The 19,558-nt window shown below is 46.9% G+C and overlaps 1 protein-coding gene across 1 annotated transcript in view; it reads right to left on the reverse strand.

Moving 5' to 3' along the window:
• Positions 1–19,558, reverse strand: part of INSC (INSC spindle orientation adaptor protein) — a 130,457-nt gene that overhangs the window by 15,853 nt on the left and 95,046 nt on the right. Inside the window, exons 8-9 of the mRNA XM_057750085.1 lie at positions 9,281–9,452; positions 5,067–5,245 (exon numbers count right to left, since the gene is read on the reverse strand). Coding sequence (XP_057606068.1) covers positions 5,067–5,245; positions 9,281–9,452 — 351 coding nt within the window. The remainder of the gene's footprint in view (positions 1–5,066; positions 5,246–9,280; positions 9,453–19,558) is intronic.

The raw sequence follows: 19,558 nt of genomic DNA on the forward strand, positions 1-19,558 counted from the left end.
GAACGCTTTACCACTTAAAAGACAAGTGAGGAATATCCGGGATCTGACAGAACTTACAATTCAGAAAATCTGACATACATTTAATGAAAAGTTATGATTGCTTTTATGCTGTGCAGTAATTAGGACAAAAAGGCCAAGAGTTCATAGAACTGAAATTAGAATTACTCTTTAACTGCTGATAGAATATTTAGATTTCTACCTTCTCTCTAAAGCTCTGGCAACCATCAACTGCAGCCCCGAAACCAGCCAGCCCCGAAACCAGCCTTTAAGGGAAGTCTCAGTGCTTCTCTGTCCTGCCCTCTTCCCTCCACACCACTTTCTCCATCAAAGAGCAGAAAGAATCAAGACAAGAACATTGGTTTGAAGGATGAAGGGGTCTGAGAGAGGGAGGGTGTGGTCTCTTTGAACACACTTTCTTCCCCCAGACCAGCAAAGCAAGGGATCCAGGAGAAGGCCCAGCCCTCCGCTCCCTTCCTTCTCTGGGGAGCCTCTCTCTCCTCTGACAGGCGTGATCAGGGCCTCAGGAGCTGAGAGGGGCTGGACAGGCATGGAGACCAGGAGGGCACCTGCCTAGGCCCCGAGACAGACACCACTCCCACCCTCTGGCCCCTGGTCTCCTCACAGACAGGCCCAGCTTTCCCTCCTCACTCCCGAAGGGGCAAAACTGGAAGGCTGAGCTCTGGGCTTAGGAGACAGAGCCAGAAAGGCCATAAAACTGCCTTAGGTGTAGGTCCCAAGCTGTTGGTGAACTAAACCAAAACACTCTCCCTGGGGATTGCATCAAGGTTGGGGTGTCAGCCTCATAGTATTAGAGAGCATGTAAATGCCAGGCCATGTTCTCTGGGTTTAGTTTTCCCTTGGCTTTATAGGGAGGGGTTCCTGGAGCAGATCAGGACTGTGTGTTGTGATTCTGGGTTCCTCCAAGCCTCTCTGGATCGGTAGATATGCATATATATTCATATGCAAACAAACTCCACTGCTTATAGTCTCTCCTCTCTGTCTGTCTGTCTGTCTCTCTCTCTCTCTCACACACACACACACACACAGTACAACCTGCAGAAATGCATACACAGATTGAAAAAACACACATTACAGATTGACTCACACCACATTACACTCACCACCATATTAACCACATTTCCTGACCCCTCCTTCCTGCCCCAATCAGATTCCTGACAATCTCTGTCTGGACCCACCCCAATCCCTGGTTCTATCAGAGACCCCTGGTCCACTCACTACTGAGCATCGCTTTGGTTCTAAGTACTTTAGGAGCATTATGCCATGTGATCATCATAATGACACAAGGAAGGAGGAAATATTAGTATCCTCATTTCACAGACAAGGGAATTGTGGCTCAGAGAGGTTAAGCAATTTGTCTAAGGTCACAGAGCTAGCAAACGGAGTCAGGATTTGAACTTAGGTCTACCTGAACCCAAAGCCCGTACGGTTTGTACCATGTCATTTATGTATATGATAGGGCTGTATAAACTATAGAGGGCTTTTACAATGTAAGTCAAACTTATCATCCCTAGTAACTGACATTTCTGATAAATAGATTCCTAATAATGGTATTCACAGCGAGGGCTCAGAAGGGCTGCAAAATCTGGACATTCTAAAATGCCAAGCAGGCAATGTGTCTTCATGGGAAGTGAATATACCAGCACCTTCACCTCTGCGAGAGCAATTAATTTCTAAAGGTCGTAAAGTCATGTTCAGTGAAAAGTCTCTGCTCTGGCTTAGACAAGACAACCACATGCCTTTTACCCCAGGCTGTCACAGCTTGACAGGCAGGGCAAAGGCGAGCCAGCCCTTTCCCCCACCCTAGTATCACACCTGTAGCTGGATGCCCTGGGCAGCGTGACCCCTAGAAAATGCTTCCTGGGGATGAAAACACAGGCCACACAGAGGCCTTGTTAGGCAGAGAGTGCTTCTGGATGCCTGACCACACCCTGCTCCCCTAGATTAGCAGAGGGGCGTGGAAAAGCCCAGCCTCCAAGGCTGCCCTCAGCCGCATCCACACTCCAAGAGTGGGTACAGGACAGGCATGGCCACCGAGGGTTCTGCTGGACAAATTAAGGGGACTCAGTTTGCTGGGATGTTGGAGGGGTTCTCACTGAGATGCTCAAAAGGAGGGGGACAAATATAGATCCGAGACCCAGAGGCTCTGCACAGCACTGGCGTCACTGGCAGACGCATTACCGGAAGCCTCACGGGCATTTCATCTCCTAAGTGTTTCAGGAGGCGGTGAGCACTTCAGAGTCTAATTCATCTTCTTTGTCTTCATTACTGGGGGCCCTCTGATGACCTTCATCCTCCCTCCGCTACAGGAAAGAGCCATTTGTTTCTTTAATGGGTTTGTTCTCACTAGCTAAGTGGTTACTCTGAGTCAGGGTGGAAGGTGAGGCCATCCTGAGGACAGCGGAGAAGAGCCTGGCTCAGCCGTGGGGAGGTGGGAAGGGGTGGGGAGGTGGTGGGGGGGAGACAGGGGGGTGAGAGGATGGGGGAGACAGGGGGTGGGGGAGTATGGCAGGAAAACACCCTACTCCAGATTCAGAAACAACTGGCATCTGCACAGAGCTTGACTACATTCTCCATTCTCTCCCCACCCCAAGCCCCTCCTTCCTAGGAATCAGTGAGGTTCCAGGAGGGGGCCTGTCACCCCTCACGATGAAAAAGGGTCTGTGCACACAGAACCATAGGATGTCAAAGCTGGAGAAGACCATCCCACGTCACAGATAAGGGTACTCCCCTTTGAAGGTTCCCTATTCAGGGCTGAGTACCACACCTTCAAAGGCCAATAATAATAATAACATGGACAGTGGCTTCCATTTATTTAAAGGTTTCTATGTGCCAAAAGTTTGTACTAGTTCACTCAATTCTTATTTTATCTCTGTGAAGTATATATTATTCAGCCCCATTCACAGATGAGAAAAGTGAGGCTCGGAGTCAATTGCCCACGGTTACATGATTATTAACAGCAGAGAAGCTTTGAAACCATGTCATCTGATCGCCTAACCCCTGTTCTTATTGCCTTACTACTGGATCTTGTATGAAATGACCAGAGTTGGCTACAAGAAAGGTACTTGAAAGGAAAGGGACCTAACATTGTTTCAGGTAGGTGAGAGAGCCAGTAACAGCAGGCATCCAGCTGAAGAAGAGGAGAGGAGGAACAAGGCAGATCGTGCAGAGTGAGCCCTCCAGCCTATCCTCCCCAGCCAAGGACGGTGAGTGCAAAGGACCAGCCCCCTCAGGAGGCAAGCAGCCAGCAGCCAGCCCAGGGGGCCACCACTCTTCACCTGTTTGTATTGTCATACCTTGTCTCTAAGAAGTGAGAGATTAAACTGGAAAGGAAGTCTGGAACTACATCGTGCAAGGCTCGGAAGGCCACATTGAGGATTCTGAATAATTCACTATCTCTGCTCTTCCTTACAACATCAAGTTTGAAAAACAATGATAGTCATCCCTTCCTAAGGACTTAGTAGGAACAAAGCATTGTATCAGGTCTTTTACACGTATTATCTCACTCACCCTCACAATGACCCTGCAAGGTGGACCTAATTAATAGATGAGAAAACCAACTCCCAAGAGGCTGTGACTTGCCCAAAGTCACCCTCAGACAAGATCGACACTGTCTCTCTGACCCCACAATTCCACTGCTTCCTCTTCATTTTCAGAGAAGGCAGCAGAGAAGAGTCAAAGACCAAGGTCTATGTCAGGCCGGGATTTAGTGCTGGCTAGTTACTTGCCAACCATATGATTTGGAGGATACTCTCTTGAACCTTAACACTCTTATCTGTAAAACGGGGCAGATATCACCAGCCTCATGGCATTAGTAGAACCCTCACACGCAAATGCTTATCTGCTAGGAATTCTCTCTGAATGGGAGTTTCTGTGGTAGGCTGCCCTTCCACAGATGATTCTAAAGACAAGAAAAAAACGGATGCATTGCCACCCTGCTTCTTCCCTTTCACGTCCTAAACAAGCAGTTACAGAATTTTGCCAAGGGTGCCAGCTCTGGGCTATAGGCCTGAAGAAGTCCTGGGAAGTACTGAACATGGACCTTGCCCTCAGGGGTATAAAAGGACATGAACTATCTGGAAAGGAATAAAGATCATTAGAAAAGTCAACACTGCATTGTGAGGTGTGGCCTCCAAGAAAAGGATGATCCCAGGGAGCTGGGGCCACCGGGGAAGGCTTTCCTGAAGTGGCTGGGGTAGGGCCTGGCACACGAAGCCGTGGCAGCTTGGACTAGGTGATGAGGCTGGAAGAAACAGGTGGGGCGGGGGCCACACGGACAGGGATGAGCTGCACTGGAGGCTGGGGCATCCTCTAACACAGAGTTCTGGCACGCGGTGGAATTTACAGAGAACTAAAACTCACCTGACCCACCACCCCCACCTCTGGTAGGGAAATGGGAGTCTGAGCCCAGCAGAGGCGGGACAGAAGCGAGTTCCATAACCTCAGTGCTCAGAACCCCTCGAAAACCCCCTCATTCCACGTTTTCAAACACATTTGGTAGTAAAATCTTTTCCCCACGAACAAAACTTAACATGGAGCTCAAATATACCCAAATAAGTAAATACATACATAAAATAAAATAAATAATAAAATAAAATAAAAGAGACTGATGTAGGGGTTGAGGCCCAGAACCAAGGCTCTGCTCCAAAACCCTGTTATATGCAGGCTGAGAAAGGAGGAAACTCACTACAGGTACAACATCAGACAGGCAGGCGCCCACATGGCTGGACACAGACCTTTGGAGGAGGTCCAGGGACTTTCCCATGGTGCCTCTCTGCCTCCCCTCCTAGGATGGACAGGTCTGGATGGAGGTGGAAGAAGGCCTCTAGTGGCTGGGATGGGAAAGGGGGGTGGGAAGTGGGCTCGTGGAGACACTCCAAGGACAACAAAGCACGTTGGGAACGTACTCCTTTACCTTCCCCTAGAAGACGACCAACAGGACTGACCGTGTGCTACAACCATGCTGCCCCTCAGAACCTAAGCCCTGGCCTCCTGCCCTCTGACTTCCTACTTACAGGTTCTGGGCCTGGTCCCCCCAGGCTGCTCACCTGGTCCCGGGTATAAGGCGTGTCCACTCTCTGCTTGTCGCTGCAGGCCTCCAGGAGGACGCGGATGGCATTCAGCTGCAGGAGCATCTCACAGGCCATCGTGTCGAAGAAGGTGATGTTGGCAAGGGCCGCAGAGGCCAGCAGGAAGACTTCCCCAGACGAGGCCTCCTGGCACAGTTCTGGAGCGTGAAGAGGGAGAAAACATCTTCACTGCCAGGCGCTTTCACACCAGTTACCTTATTTGGTTTCCACAATAGCTCTGGAAGAAAATTTGGAAAGGTGTTATAATTCCCAGTTTACAGATGAAGAAAGTAGTTACTGGAGAGGGAAATACATCTTTCTATGTAAGTTGCAGGGCTGGCATTTGAAACCTGATGTGTGCGTCCTAACCACGCCTTCATCCAGCAGGTCTTTACTGAGCGAACACTGTGTACCAGGCACCCTGGTGTCTTCAGGTGGGCTGGCGAACAAAACAGGTCAGATCCTTGCCCCTGGTAAGCTTACATCCTAGTAGTGGGCAAGAGAAAATGAACTTTTAGAAAGTTAATAAAAATAACTGCAAATGCCAATAAATGTGAGGCAGAAAATAAGTTCTAAGATGGAGAATAACTAGAGGCCCATTGGGTGAGTAAGAAAGGTCTCCCTAAGAAAGGGCCTTTACTGCTGAGACTTAGGGGGAAAATGAAGGAGTCATGAGAATATTTGGAGCAAGAGCTTGTTCCACACCAAAAGAAAAGAATGTATTGATACAAAGGCCCTGGGGCAGGAGAGAGCTCCTAGTCCATGTGTCTCTCCAGGAATGTACACTAGACCACTGCCGAATTTGCCGTGAGGAAGAGGCTGAAGTTAAAATATAAAGATACTACCTCTCCAGCAGCCATCAGCACAGCTTCAGGATTTCCTTTTGGTCCCAGCATAAGGGTCACCTGGCTGCAGAAAAGTCATATACCAAGCCCCTGAAGGTCAGGCTCTTTCTCTCTGATCCTAGTGGCCATAACCCAATACTAACCATATTCCCCCACTAACCATCCTTAATTGTATTGAGGGTCTTTAAGAAGGAGAGGACCACACCCGACCCCTGCATCCCTCTGCCACCTAACACATTCCCCCATGGGCTCTTCGTGACCTAGAACGGACTCCTGCCTTGGAGAAGGCACAAAAGGGTCCATGGTGCTGCCCACCTACCCCCGTAGACCTGACTTCTGACACTTAGCTTCAACTTGCCCACTAATCAAGGTGTTTCCTGGGTCCAGACCCTCTCTTACGGATAGCACCTCTATGAAAGTACAGGAAGAGAGGCCATACTTAAGAAAATAGCCACAAGAGAGAAAGAAAGTTTTAGGGGCGGAGCTGAGCTGTGTTCTCTCCTGATCTCTAGTTCTTGGTTCTAAGGAGTCTACTTCTAGGTTCTGATATGAAAACTGGCACTTCTTGGCACCTTCCAGTGAATGCAGTTTCTGGTCCTGCCTATGAAAGGACAGAAAACAGCATAAGCTGAAGCCCCTGCAGTGTGTCTTACCCAGTGCCATTCATTTTGGAGCACCTTTAGAGCAGAAAGTGGTTGCTTCCATTTACAGGTGTAGAAGCTGAGACTCAGAGAAGCTGGCAGTAGCAGCCGTGGCGGCTGCCACTGGCCAAGGGTTAATTCTGTGCCAGGCACTGCTGTACACTCTTTACTTCACCAACTCATTCCATCCTCATGACAACCCAATTTTTTAATGACAATTTTATAGATGAAGACACTGAGGATTCAGGTGTGAAATGATTTCCCCAAAACTGTGGAACTGAGGAGTGATGGTAATTGGGCAGGGGAGAATCAAACTGCCTGACCCCGAAGTCCCCACTCTTTCTGTATTCCAGGCTGCTTCTTGTCTCTAGGCCTCTTTGCCTCATTCCCGGTGATGCCCCTGCAGGTCTAATGATAGTTTCATTTCTATCAGGGGGGCAATGCCTGCCTCTGAGCAACGCTGCTCCCCACAGCCCAGGTGTGACCACTAAAAGACCTAGCATCTTGACCTAGCCACCCTGGGCTGGGGCAGCACGTTAGCCAAGGAAAGAAGAACTCTATGATTTCCCCTTTCTAATGACTGCTTTATCCTCTGATTTGGGGAGAGTCACTAGGGTCAGTCCCCCCAGGCCATCTCCCTACGGCCAGGGTTTGGGATGAGACCACACAACTCACAGCCCACTTTGCTGCAAGGTTTCTTCTAGTCCAGACACCCACCCCCCATTCTTATGCAGTCACCATTGCTGCCGACAGAGCAATTATTAACACAGCCATCTAAGTGCCTTTTAATTTTGATGAGCATTTATTTGAACTACAGTCTGAGTCACCTGAGATGTGTTAGGAAGATTAAATTCCAGTGACTTATTTATAAATGTTTCCAGGGAATGGCAAGAAATTGGAGGACTATTTCCCACCAAAGAACAGAGCCCTGGCTCCCTGCCCAGAAGAATATATCCCATCTGCAGGCTCTCAGAGCTGACTCCACGATGCATCTTCATCAGGGTGAAATAAATAGGGAGACTTCTCTTCTCCAGGGAGAAATCCAGCCCCGGCAAAGAAGTAGAAATGGACATATGGCAATAATGAAAGGCTTTTTAGAGTATATATGTTCTGATTGATTATTTGCTATCATTTATAAACTGGAAGATTGTCTATAAAACTTAGAATTTTTGTGTTTTTTTTTTAAATTGCCTTTCCTACATGGCAACAATCAACTGGAGTTTATCAGTGCCCCTCTTTATTCACTGCTCATGCTTTTAAATTCAATACAGGACTCAAATCTCCTTATTTTCTTCTTCCATCTGGCTTCACCTCATTTGTGTTTCCTGCCTGGCTCTGGTGCATGACTGAGTACGACACCCCTGGCAAAAGTGAATCCTAACACTGTTATGTGGCCTTGAGGAAGTCCCTCAACCCCTCTGGGCCTAGGTTTCTTCTCTTACAGGGAAGCCATTAAACTTGATGGTCTCTTGAGTTCCCTCTAGCCAAGACTTTGAACCACTGGCCTCTGTGTTTTCTCATGGAATCAATGTGGATGTTGACAAGTTGATTTCTCCCAGCCTGGCCTGTAGGTGCCACGACCACAGTAACTAGAATCAGCCATTAAGTCAACTTAACTGATGGCTCCTGTGTGCAAAGTACTCGCAGACCTGAAAATTCTAGAGCTAGAAGGACCCTTGAGAGAGCTGGGTCTTGACTCCTTATTTCATATAGTAGGTAAATTGTAAAGTGAGCTGTGCAATGTGACACGGCAAGTGAGTGGCAGAATCGCGCCCGGCTGGCACAAGGCTGCCAGTGAAGAGCTATTTGTTGGATGGATGAATCAAAGACAAAAATCCAAGCCCAAATGTTCTGACTCCAAGTCCACTGTTCTGTGCTGCTCCTAAATTTGTGCTATTCCAGATATTCCCAACCTTGCTTTGGTAAATCCAAGTGCCAACCCTATACTTTCTGATGAAATCAATTTTCACTCTGTTTCAATAAGATACAGATATAGAGACAGTGACAGAGAGAGGGATCGAAGTAGAAACCCAGAGCATCACCAGCACTTATCAAAGAAAGGATGTGGTTTGCAAAACCAGTTTCCTGAGGACTGTCATCCAGGTGAGTCCTTCTAGTTCCTGCAGGTTTGCAGGAAGAATATATTCTAGATATGGGGTTCTGATTCTCCTGCCAGGAGTGCACGTCTAAACAGGGGACCCTAGAAGAGTCAAAGCTCTCAGGGTCCCCTAAAGCGAGGCCAGTGGTGGGGATGCAGGCAGCAGATGGTGGGGAAGAGCTGCTCTCAGAGAAGCCCTTTGCCCCTAGTGATTGCTGCCACATTCACTGAGTACCACAGACTGAGCTTTCAGGAAAAAAGCCCATCAGAGTCTCTCTGGTCAAAGATTTGAACCTCAACTCTGAGGCCCCACTCTTCCCTGGAGCTTGTCCTGTTCTCCAATCTGAAAGGCCAATTAATCCCAATCTGAATTTCATTCAAGGAGCTTCTCTGAGGGCTGCAAGCATTTTAACAGAAGACTTGACAACAGAGCTCTTTAAAGCCTGACTCTGATACTTCAATAGTGGGATTTCAGCTAGTGTGATTTCTATGCAGGAGATATGTGGGGTACAGTGAGGGGGGAACAGGGAGACCTTCCTGTCCTTCCTGAAGACAACTGTGACAAGGCCCCCCTCACCCAACAATCCCCTCCCGCCCTGGATGACTCACTAACGAGAGCTGTCACGATCTCCTCCATGCTTTCCAGGAAGCTGCTGAGATGCTGGGTGAAGGGCAGGTGTGGGGAGGTGACCTGGGCGACCACGGCCGCAGCCTCAGCCCGCGTGGCTTCTGAGTGGCTGTCGTCGGTCAGGATGTCAGCCAAGCACAGAACGCCATCCACCTGCAGATGGAGAGAGGGCACATGCTCTTGATAATAATGAAACAGACTCACAGCCCAGCTTGGATCCCCCGTGCCTCTGGGGAGCTTATCTTTTGGCTCCAAAGAGATCAGTGACTTCCAGTGGGCTTCTCAGACAGTGTACGTCGGCAGGCATCCAGGGGCTAGGCCAGAGCGTCCACCACAACACATTGCAGTAGAAAGAACAGTCTCTTAGAAATCTCACATCCCTGGGCTCCCATCCTTGCTCCCTCTTGCTCGGTCACTCAGCCTCTCTGAGATTCTGTTTCCTCATCCACCAATGAGGTGTGAGGAGTTAAAGAGAGGAAGCAGGTGAAGCTGGATCCAGAAGGGATGCTTAACAATGTTGGCCCCCTCTTCCTCTCCTTGGGTCAGCAGCAGACTGAGCTCAGCATCGGTCCTTCCGCACCTTATGCTCCACCACCCTCCCCCACAGAGAGAGGGCTGCTCCCATGGAGGCCTCGTTCTCTCTGCCCCATCAGAGAGGAGCAAACCTGGGCACCGTGGGACTTGAATGCCAGACTTCAGCTTCCCAGCCGGACCCGCTCTTGGCGTAGTGACTTCTGCTTATTGAGTGCTTAATATATGCCAACTACCACTGTGCATGTGTTATTACACCATTAATCCTCACAACAGCCTTCAGAGGTCAGCGCTGTTAGATACAGTGCGTGTGTTATTATACCAGTCATCCTTTTAATAACCTTCTGAGGTCAGTGTTATTATTATCTTCAATTTTTACCGATGAAGAAACTGAGACACAGAAAGGTTCATTGACTTACCCCAGATCACAGACTTTAAAAGCAGTTGGTTTGGGATATGAATCAAAATAGCCTAGCCTCAAAGCCCATGGTTTTGAAGAGGCATCACGCTGCCTTCTAAGAAGTGACACCTGAGCTCAGACTCCAGCCTCCAGCAAGTGTGAGCAGGTGAGACAGAGAAAAGGAGGCAGTAACTTGTCAAGGTTAGCTCAGCAGCATTCCTGCAGCCCCTCAGATGCCCTAGGACACCCACCTGCCTGGGGACCCTGCCACCAAGGGCCAAGGAGACCTTTCCCTTGTTCGGGGTCCGTGGGGGAGGGGCGAGGCAGGGCAGGAACCAGGGTGAGGTGAGGCGAGGTGAAGAGAAGCCTGCCACACACCTGCCGCAGGCCCAGACTCCTGTCCCTGCTCCGTGACTTCCTGCCACTCAGCTTCAGCCGCTCTCCAGTGGTTGCATTCGGTTTGACTAATTACCCGCACGGCGTTCTGGGCCTCCCTTAAATGCTCTTGGGAGCCTTAAGGTCCATTAGCTGTGAAAGCCTTTGGCAATCTCAGACTCAAAAGAGACAAATGTGGAAACAGGAGCCCAGGGAACTGTCCGCAATAAAATTCACCTGGAGGTGCTTAATAAAAGAGAGCAAACAGCAGCCAGCAGCCCCCACAGGACTGGGCTCGTGCCAAGTGTTTGGCTAGCAGGTCCTCAGAGAGGGGCCTCACCTGTGCCTAGGGAAGGAAGGGGTGCTGCTCTGGGCCTAGAAACAGGCAGCAGCCCTCTTGCTGCCAACCTAAGATGCCTCTTAGGCTTCTCTGGTTCATTACCTTCCTCCTTCCAGCACCATCCAAGGCAGTAGCTGGGGAGCAACGGGATCTACAGTAGGGGAGACCACTTCTCAGCCAATCCTGCTCCCTAATCTCATCTTGGATGCAGATGGAGTTGCATTTTAGATCCAGTTGGGAATGCTGGTCAGGCCTAAACCTAATCCCCAATGCCTGCTGGGAGATGGGCCACCTGAACACACCTGAGAGGCCAAGGGGTTGATGGCCCCCCAGGGTCTGTGCCCCCAGGCCCTGCACACTAGGCCTGCTCCCCAGCCCAGACTGCCGCTCAGCAAACCCACGGAGCACAGTCTCCCTGAGCGCGTGTTGAGTGCCAGGCCTTGAGCTGGAGCAGTGGGGCAGGGACAACTGACTTGTCCTCAAATGGCCATTGTACAACGAGACTTCTGGTGAGGACGCACCATGGGGAGACCTCCTGGGAGCCACTGTGACTTAATGCCCACACCCCCCCTCCAGGAGGGCAGCCCTCCTTGGAGCTCATGTCCAGGCACATCTACTGTCATGACAGCATTTATCACACTGGATGGCCCTGTTTCTCCAAGTGGCATCTGTGGATGACACCAAATTCACTAAGGGTTTCTTCAAAGCACATTCCTGGGCCCCAGCCAGACCTATTCACCTAGGCTCTCTGCGGAGGCCTGGAATCTGCTTTTTAACAAGGTCTGAAGCGGACTTTGTGCCATTTGGAGAAGCACCTTCGGGAGGTGACTCTCCGCTCCCTCATCTGTCTGTGTGTCTCCACCGACCCCCCCGGAAATCTGCAAGCCTGGAGATCACAGCTTGTGCACGCGTGGCTGCTCCAGGCCTTGCATGCAGTAGGCGTTCAGGAAACGGGAGATAAGGGCAGGAGAGGACAGTGGAACCTCAGACTTGAGGATGCAATTTAGACAAGTTAAGGTAAGACATGGCATTGCAGATGGAGGGGATATCGTGAGCAAAGCCTGCTGTGGGAGGGGGCAGCTTCGGAAAACAGCTGGCTTGGTAACATAGATTCCACAGACTCCTGACCCCAGGAAAATGACCCTTGCGGGCCGATTTCCCAGGCCTCTGATTCTGATGCCACTCACTGGCCACTTGGCCTCCTGCTCGCAAGCTGCCACTAGCCCAGATTGATCTCCGTATCCATCACCATCTCAGCAACTCCAACCCAGCCCAGCTCATCACAGCATGAGGCCCTGAAAGGACCCCACCACCGGGCTCCGGGCTTCCCAATTCCGGTAGTGTCAGAATACGCACAGGCCCTGGAGTCACACCTACCTGGGTCTGCATCCTGCCTCCATATCTTACTAGCTAGACAATTTTTGTATCTACTTTGAGCCTTTATTTATATAATGGGAATAAAAACACCAGCCCCAGAGGATACTGAAATCTGGAATTGCTAAGAGAATGCATGTACTGTGCCTGCCACATGGTGGCGCCATCATTCCACCGTATTCCCATCTGGCAGCTGCAGTCCTCACTCCTAGACTTGGGGCCCTGAGTCCTAGTTTGCCTCACTTCGGCCTGCCCCAACTGGGCTTCTCTCCAGGGCTCCTTTCTGCAGCCCAGAAGTAGAACTTTGAAAAGGTCAGTGACTCCTGTTTTAATACCTGACCAGGAACAATAAGATTAATAATTACAATTCCTTAGAAGGGAACAGAGAGAAAAAGTACCACCCATGAATCTCTACTGTTTAACAAACAGTAACTGAGCACCTATATTGTGATAGATTCTGAAGCAGGCAGACTGATGCAGAGGTGAATCAGAAATAAATAAGAGATAAAGACAGACACGTAGAGAAACCAAGGGGTGGGGGGAGAGATCATACACTTAAAAGGACTTGGGAACGTGACTAGTACAAAGCCCAGCCTGTCCATTCCTCTCTTAGTTGGCTTTTCTGAATCACCTGCCCCTGCTGAGACCTCTCTCCATTTGGGCCACTCTCCTTCCTGGGCCTCCATCACGCCCACTTTCGGGCTCATCTCCTCCTAGCTAACTGCTTCTTAGCCACAGGTTTTGCCATCAGCCCGCTTTGTACCACCTCGGTCAATAGCACCCAAACACAAGTGGCCTCGATGACTCACTATAATGACCCCCTAGCCCTCCAGCCCTGACCTGCTTTCCCAAGATCCACATCTACATCTCCAACCTGCTACTGGGTCTCTTTATGTTCAGTTCTAAAACTAATTTTCCCAGATATTTCACAGGCATCTCAAACCCAGTTCACTTACAGCCAAAGTGCTCACCTTCCCTCCTTGCTCCCTCTCAGACCCAGGTGAGAAGTCACCTCCTCTGTGAACATGCACCTGCCTCCCCCAGACAGAGGGTCTCTGTCCTCCCAGCTGCCACACCACTCTGGTCTGCCCACAACCAGAGCACTTATCGTGTTGGATCATCCTTGCCAGTTTACATGCCCTAGAGCTGAGCTGCTCAGAGCAGCTCCTGTACTGAATCTTCTCTGGTCTCTAGTAACCAGCTGAGGCCTGACACACAGCGGTTAACTTGTGAAGGTGTGGGCTGAACGATAAAGAAACCGAGGCCCAGGGAGGGGAAGAGATTGCTCAGGCCATGAAGCAAGGTAATGCCAGGGCTGGGACACCCATCCTGGTCTCCCCACTCCTGGCCCTGTGGCCCCACTGTTGCACCTTTGAGAAGGGCAGCAAAAGGAGCAGCTGATGAGAGAGCCTGATCAGTGGGGCTGCTCAGCTCAGCTCCTATGGTGGGCCTGGGAGTAGCCCTGCCTGAGGCCAGCTTCCTCCAACACTGGTCCTATTTCTGGAAGGTCTCCATCCCCAAACACCCACTTCCCATCCTCAGTCATAAACTTAATGATGCCAAGAGAACAATCTAATCAAAGTACTTTCACATCCCTAAAGAAATTGCTACTGGAAGCACTTAGAGGTAATTAGCTTTTACGTAGCATGGGATGGGCCTGGGCTGAGGACAAGCTTTCCTCATGGGAGGGCATTCAAGTGGTGGTGAGGATGGTCTGGCCTGGTCGCTACCTGGGCTGTAGGACTGATGCACCCAGAAACTGGATACAGAGGGAATGGGTGGACTGTAAGATTCTCCTTGAGCAGTGGCAGAAGGACTATGGAAACCATGAAGTTAAGGAATCCAAGTGTACTGTAAACATCACATCCAATTTACGAGCAATGTCCTCCTACTGATTTTTGGAAGGCATCGGTGGTGGTGTGAATAGGCATCAGTTTTATGTGAATATCTAAGGAACACGGGCTAGTATACAAAGGCCGATCATATATCACTGGTGCTGATCTATTTCCTAATTCCTCTTTGCGTGTTTAGTTTTTAGGGAAGGGCAGAGGAGTTGGTTCTTGTAACAAGTAAACAGAACCATGCAGATGCAGTGATAACTCAGCCTCCGCGGGGAAGCATGACCTAAAGACCCCCCAAATTTCCTCCTTCACCTTTCTGTCCACTTGGACACCAACAGCCTGCAGAAAAAAATAAAAGATAAGTAGCAACCACAAAGCAATTGGAATCCTGCTCATGGATGGATCTGTTTGCCCAGGGTACAGCCAGAGGGAAAATTCAATCACAGTCAGAGAGGGAAACAGGGTCCTGCCCAAGGAAGCAAAGACAAGCGTGGGCCAAGGGACAGGGCAAAGCACTCAGTGGAATAAATGAACCCACGGGCCAGAAGAGCACCTGAATGTGGGAGGTACACCAGATGAGGGCAAGGTTCAGGACAAAGTCTGGGAACAATGTAAAGGGTTAAAGGCTCACTTTATAAAATGATGGATTTGTTCTAAGGAGTGGTTGGTAGAGTTGGGAGCCCAATAAAAAGCTCTAGAAAGTGAAATGGGCCTTCAGGAGGATAATATTATCTACCTTCCAAATGAACACACCCAGATCCCACTCAACCTCTTTTGCTTTTTCAAACACGAATCTTTGATTAAAAGCCAAATGCCAAAATAGAAAAATACAAATATGAATATGTAATAGGGAATGGAACAATGCATGAAAGGGATTATATAATCAGTTTGGCAGCCAAGTCAGAGACGAAGAAAGAGGTGAGTTATTGAGGTGGAAAGAAATCAAGAATTAAATCACTTGAGAATATAAATAGAAAACAATTTCCCTGTCAAGCAAGTGATTTTCCTTAAAGCAGATTGTTGAAATGCTCTGGCGGCATTTAGTGGTGGAAGGAGTGGAATTTGTGAGAAGGTATCAAAAAATCACTAAGAAAAGTTCATTTCCCTGTGGGTTAGGGTTACTAGGCCTGTGCTGATGTGAAAGTGCCAGGTTTTCAGCAAAGCGCTGCTGGCACAGTTGGGATCTGAATTATACCAAAGTGCTTCTAGATCAGTGGTTATTTGCCTGGTTCTTGGATGATTAGAATCATATGGGGAAGTTTTAAAATACTAATGCCTGGGCTTCATCACCAGACATTCTGATTTAATTGATCTGGGGTGGAGTCTTGGCATCAGTATTTTTTTTTTTAAGCTCTTTATTGGAATACAATTGCTTTACACTCTTGTACCAGCTTTTGAGGTACACCAAAGTGAATCAGCTGCATTTATACATATATCCACGTATCCCCTCCCTCCCGCGACTCCCTCCCACCCTCCCTGTCTCGGCCCTCTAAGGCATCAGGCGTCATCGAGTTGATCTCCCTTTGTTACACAGCAACTTCCCACTAGCTATCTATTTTACAGTTGGTAGCGTATATATGTCTATGCTACTCTCTCACTTCATCCCAGCTTCCCCCTTGCCCCCCGCCACCCCAACACCGTGTCCTCCAGTCCATTCTCTGCATCTGCATCTTTTTTCTTGCCCTGTCACTGGGTTCATCGCTACCATTTTTTTTTTTTTAGATTCCATACATATGAGTTAGCATACAATATTTGTTTTTCTATCTCTGGCTTACTTCATTCTGTATGACAGACTCTAGGTCCATCCATCTCATTACATATAGCTCCATTTCATTCCTTTTTATGGCTGAGTAATATTCCATTGTATGTATATGCCACATCTTCTTTATCCATTCATCTGTTGATGGGCATTTAGGTTGCTTCCACATCCTGGTTATTGTAAAGAGTGCCGCAATGAACATTATAGTACATGTTTCTTTGGGGATTATGGTTTTCTCTGGGTATATGCCCAGGAGTAGGATTGCTGGATCATATGGTAATTCTATTCTTAGTTTTTTAAGGAACCTCCAAACTGTTTTCCATAGTGGCTGTACCAACTTACATTCCCACCAACAGTGCAGGAGGGTTCCCTTTTCTCCACACCCTCTCCAACATTTGTTGTTTCTAGATGTTTTGATGATGGCCATTCTGACTGGTGTGAGGTGATACCTCATTGTAGCTTTGACTTGCATTTCTCTAATGATTAGTGATGTTGAGCATCTTTTCATGTGTTTGTTGGCCATCTGTATGTCTTCTTTGGAGAAATGTCTATTTAGGTCTTCCGCCCATTTTTGGATTGGATTATTTGCTTTTTTGGTATTAAGCTGCATGAGCTGCTTGTATATTTTGGAGATTAATCCTTTGTCTGTTGCTTCATTGGCAAGTATTTTCTCCCATTCTGAGGGTTGTCTTCTTTATGGTTTCTTTTGCTGTGCAAAAGCTTTTAGATTTCATGAGGTCCCATTTGTTTATTCTTGATTTTATTTCCATGATTCTAGGAGGTGGGTCAAAAAGGATCTTGCTTTGATGTATGTCATAGGGTGTTCTGCCTATATTTTCCTCTAGGAGTTTTATAGTGTCTGGCCTTACATTTAGGTCTTTAATCCATTTGGAGTTTATTTTTGTGTATGGTGTTAGGAAGTGTTCTAATTTCATTCTTTTACATGTTGCTGTCCAATCTTCCCAGCACCACATATTGAAGAGGCTATCTTTTTTCCATTGTATATTCTTGCCTCCTTTGTCAAAGATAAGGTGCCCATATGTGCTTGGGTTTACCTCTACGTTCTCTATTCTGTTCCATTGATCTTCCTTTCTATTTTTGTGCCAGTGCCACACTATCTTGATCACTGTGGCCTTGTAGTATAGTTTGAAGTCAGGAAGCCTAATTCCACCAACTCCATCTTTCCTTCTCAAGATTGCTTTGGCTATTCAGGCTCTTTTGCATTTCCACACAAATCGCAAGATTTCTTGTTCTAGTTCTATGAAAAATACTGTTGGTAATTTCATAGGGATTGTGTTGAATCTGTAAATTGGGTAGGATAGTCATTTTCATAATGTTGATTCTTCCAATCCAAGAACATGGTATGTCCCTCCATCTGTTTGTATTGTCTTTGATTTCTATCATCAGTGTCTTACAGTTTTCTGCATACAGGTCTTTTGCCTCCTTAGAAAGGTTTATTCCTAAGTATTTTATTCTTTTTTTTTTGGCATCAGTATTTTTAAAGACTCCTCAAGTGACTCTACTTGAGACCCTGGGTTACGCACTGCTCTTCTAGAGGTAGCTGTGGTACACTGGAAGTGCACAAACCTAGGAGCCAGAAAAACCTGGGTTCACAACTCAGCCGTGCTGGTTGCTGACTTAGTGATGAGCAAGTTACTCTTCTTCTCTAAGCCTCCGTATCCTAATCCTTAAAATGATAATATCACACTTAATGAAACAGTGAATAAAATATCGAAAGCATTCGCCCTGAAATCAGTAACAAGACAGAGATAGCCATTATTGCCACTCCTATTCAATATTTTACCATGGCCCTAGGCAATGAAATAAGACAAGAGAAAAAAATAAAAACATATAATGATTGCAAAAGAGGAAGTGAAACTGACATAGCTTACAAATGACTTGATTGTATACATGTGTACACAATCCAAATCTGTATAAAATCCAAAAGAATCAACACACCATTAAAAGTAATAAGTGAATTTAGCAATATCATTAGACACAATATTTAAAATTGTATTTTCTATGTATTAACAATTAGAAAATTAAAAACTTTAAATAAAACATTAACATAAAAACATACCTTGAAATAAGTATGCATACCTTTAAAAAGATATGCAAGACATCGACACTGAAAACTCAAAACATTGCTGAGAGAAATTAAATACAGTCTATATAAGTAGAGATGTATTACACATTTATTGACTGGAATACCCTACACTGTTTAAGAAGTCAATTATCCCCAAATTTATTTACAAATTTTAAAAAATGCCAATCAAAATCTCAAAATCTCAAAATATATATAGAAATGTAAAGAACTTAGAATTACCAAGATAATCTTAAACAAGAACAAAATTGGAGGATCTATACTACCAAATATTAAAATTTATTATAGACTACAGGGACTCAGCCAGTGCCATATTGGTACAAGGATGGACACAAAGGTTCATTGAGCAGAAAAATAGTCCAGAAACAGACATACCTGTGTCATCACTTTCCCTACAACAAAGGCACCACTTCAATTCAGTGGTGAAAAGACGGTCTTTTTGATAAATGGTGCTGGCTCTATTGGATATCATATGGAAAACCACTGAATCTTAAACACCGAAAAAGTTTAATTTGAAATAGACCATTGACCTAAATGTGAAAGATAAAATAATAAAGCTCCTAGAAGAAAATATAGTAGACTCTCTTCATGCTTTGGGGTAACACAAACCTTTCTTAAATACAGGCAAGAAACAAATGCAGACAAGAAGCACAAAAGAAAAGATCAATAAATTGCACTTTATCAAAGTTAATTTCTATCCATCAGAAGACACCATTAAGAGAATGAAAAAGCAAACCACAGACTGAGAATATGTATTCTCAATACATGTAACTGACAAAGGGTTTATATGTAGAATATGTGTTTTTTTAAAGCTTATAAATCAAAAAGAAAATAACAAAATTTTTTTCAAATGGGCAAAATTATCAAACAGATATAGAATAAGATAACCAAATGGTTAATAAGGGGGCTTCCCAGATGGCTCAGTGGTTAAGAATCGGCCTGCCAATGGAGGGGACACAGGTTTGAGCCCAGGTCTGGGAAGATCCCACATGCCGTGGAGCAACTAAGCCCGTATACCACAACCACTGAGCCTGCTCTCTAGAGCCTGTGCTCCACAAGAGAAAGCCCACACACAGCCAATAAATAAAATAAATAATTTCTTTTAAAAAATAGTCAACAAGGATATGGAAAAATTGCTCAAAATTACTTGTCAGGGAGATGAAAATTAAAACCATCATGAGAGATCACTGTATGCCCAGGCAGGCCACAAGCAGGGAACTGCATATCCAGCCATCACAAGGCTTCAAACTAATAATTTGTACTATTTTTTTTTTTGGCCGCACTGCACATGGCACATGGGATCCCCCTCACCCCTTGCAGTGGAAGTGCAGAGTCTTAACCACTGGACCTCCAGGGAAGTCCCAAACTAATTATTTGCACTTTTAAAGGAGCCCAAGGGAGAACGAAACACACCTTTGGAAATCATGTGTTCATTATCTGTGTGGCTCTTTCCATCGCCTCTCTTTCTCTTGTCCTATAATTTTCTTCCTCTTTTTCATCATTCTCCCCTCTCCTTGTCTCTGTCTGTGTGTGTG

This window comes from Hippopotamus amphibius, chromosome 9 (assembly GCF_030028045.1).
Source record: "Hippopotamus amphibius kiboko isolate mHipAmp2 chromosome 9, mHipAmp2.hap2, whole genome shotgun sequence".
In the NCBI taxonomy this organism is placed as follows: Eukaryota; Metazoa; Chordata; class Mammalia; order Artiodactyla; family Hippopotamidae; genus Hippopotamus; species Hippopotamus amphibius.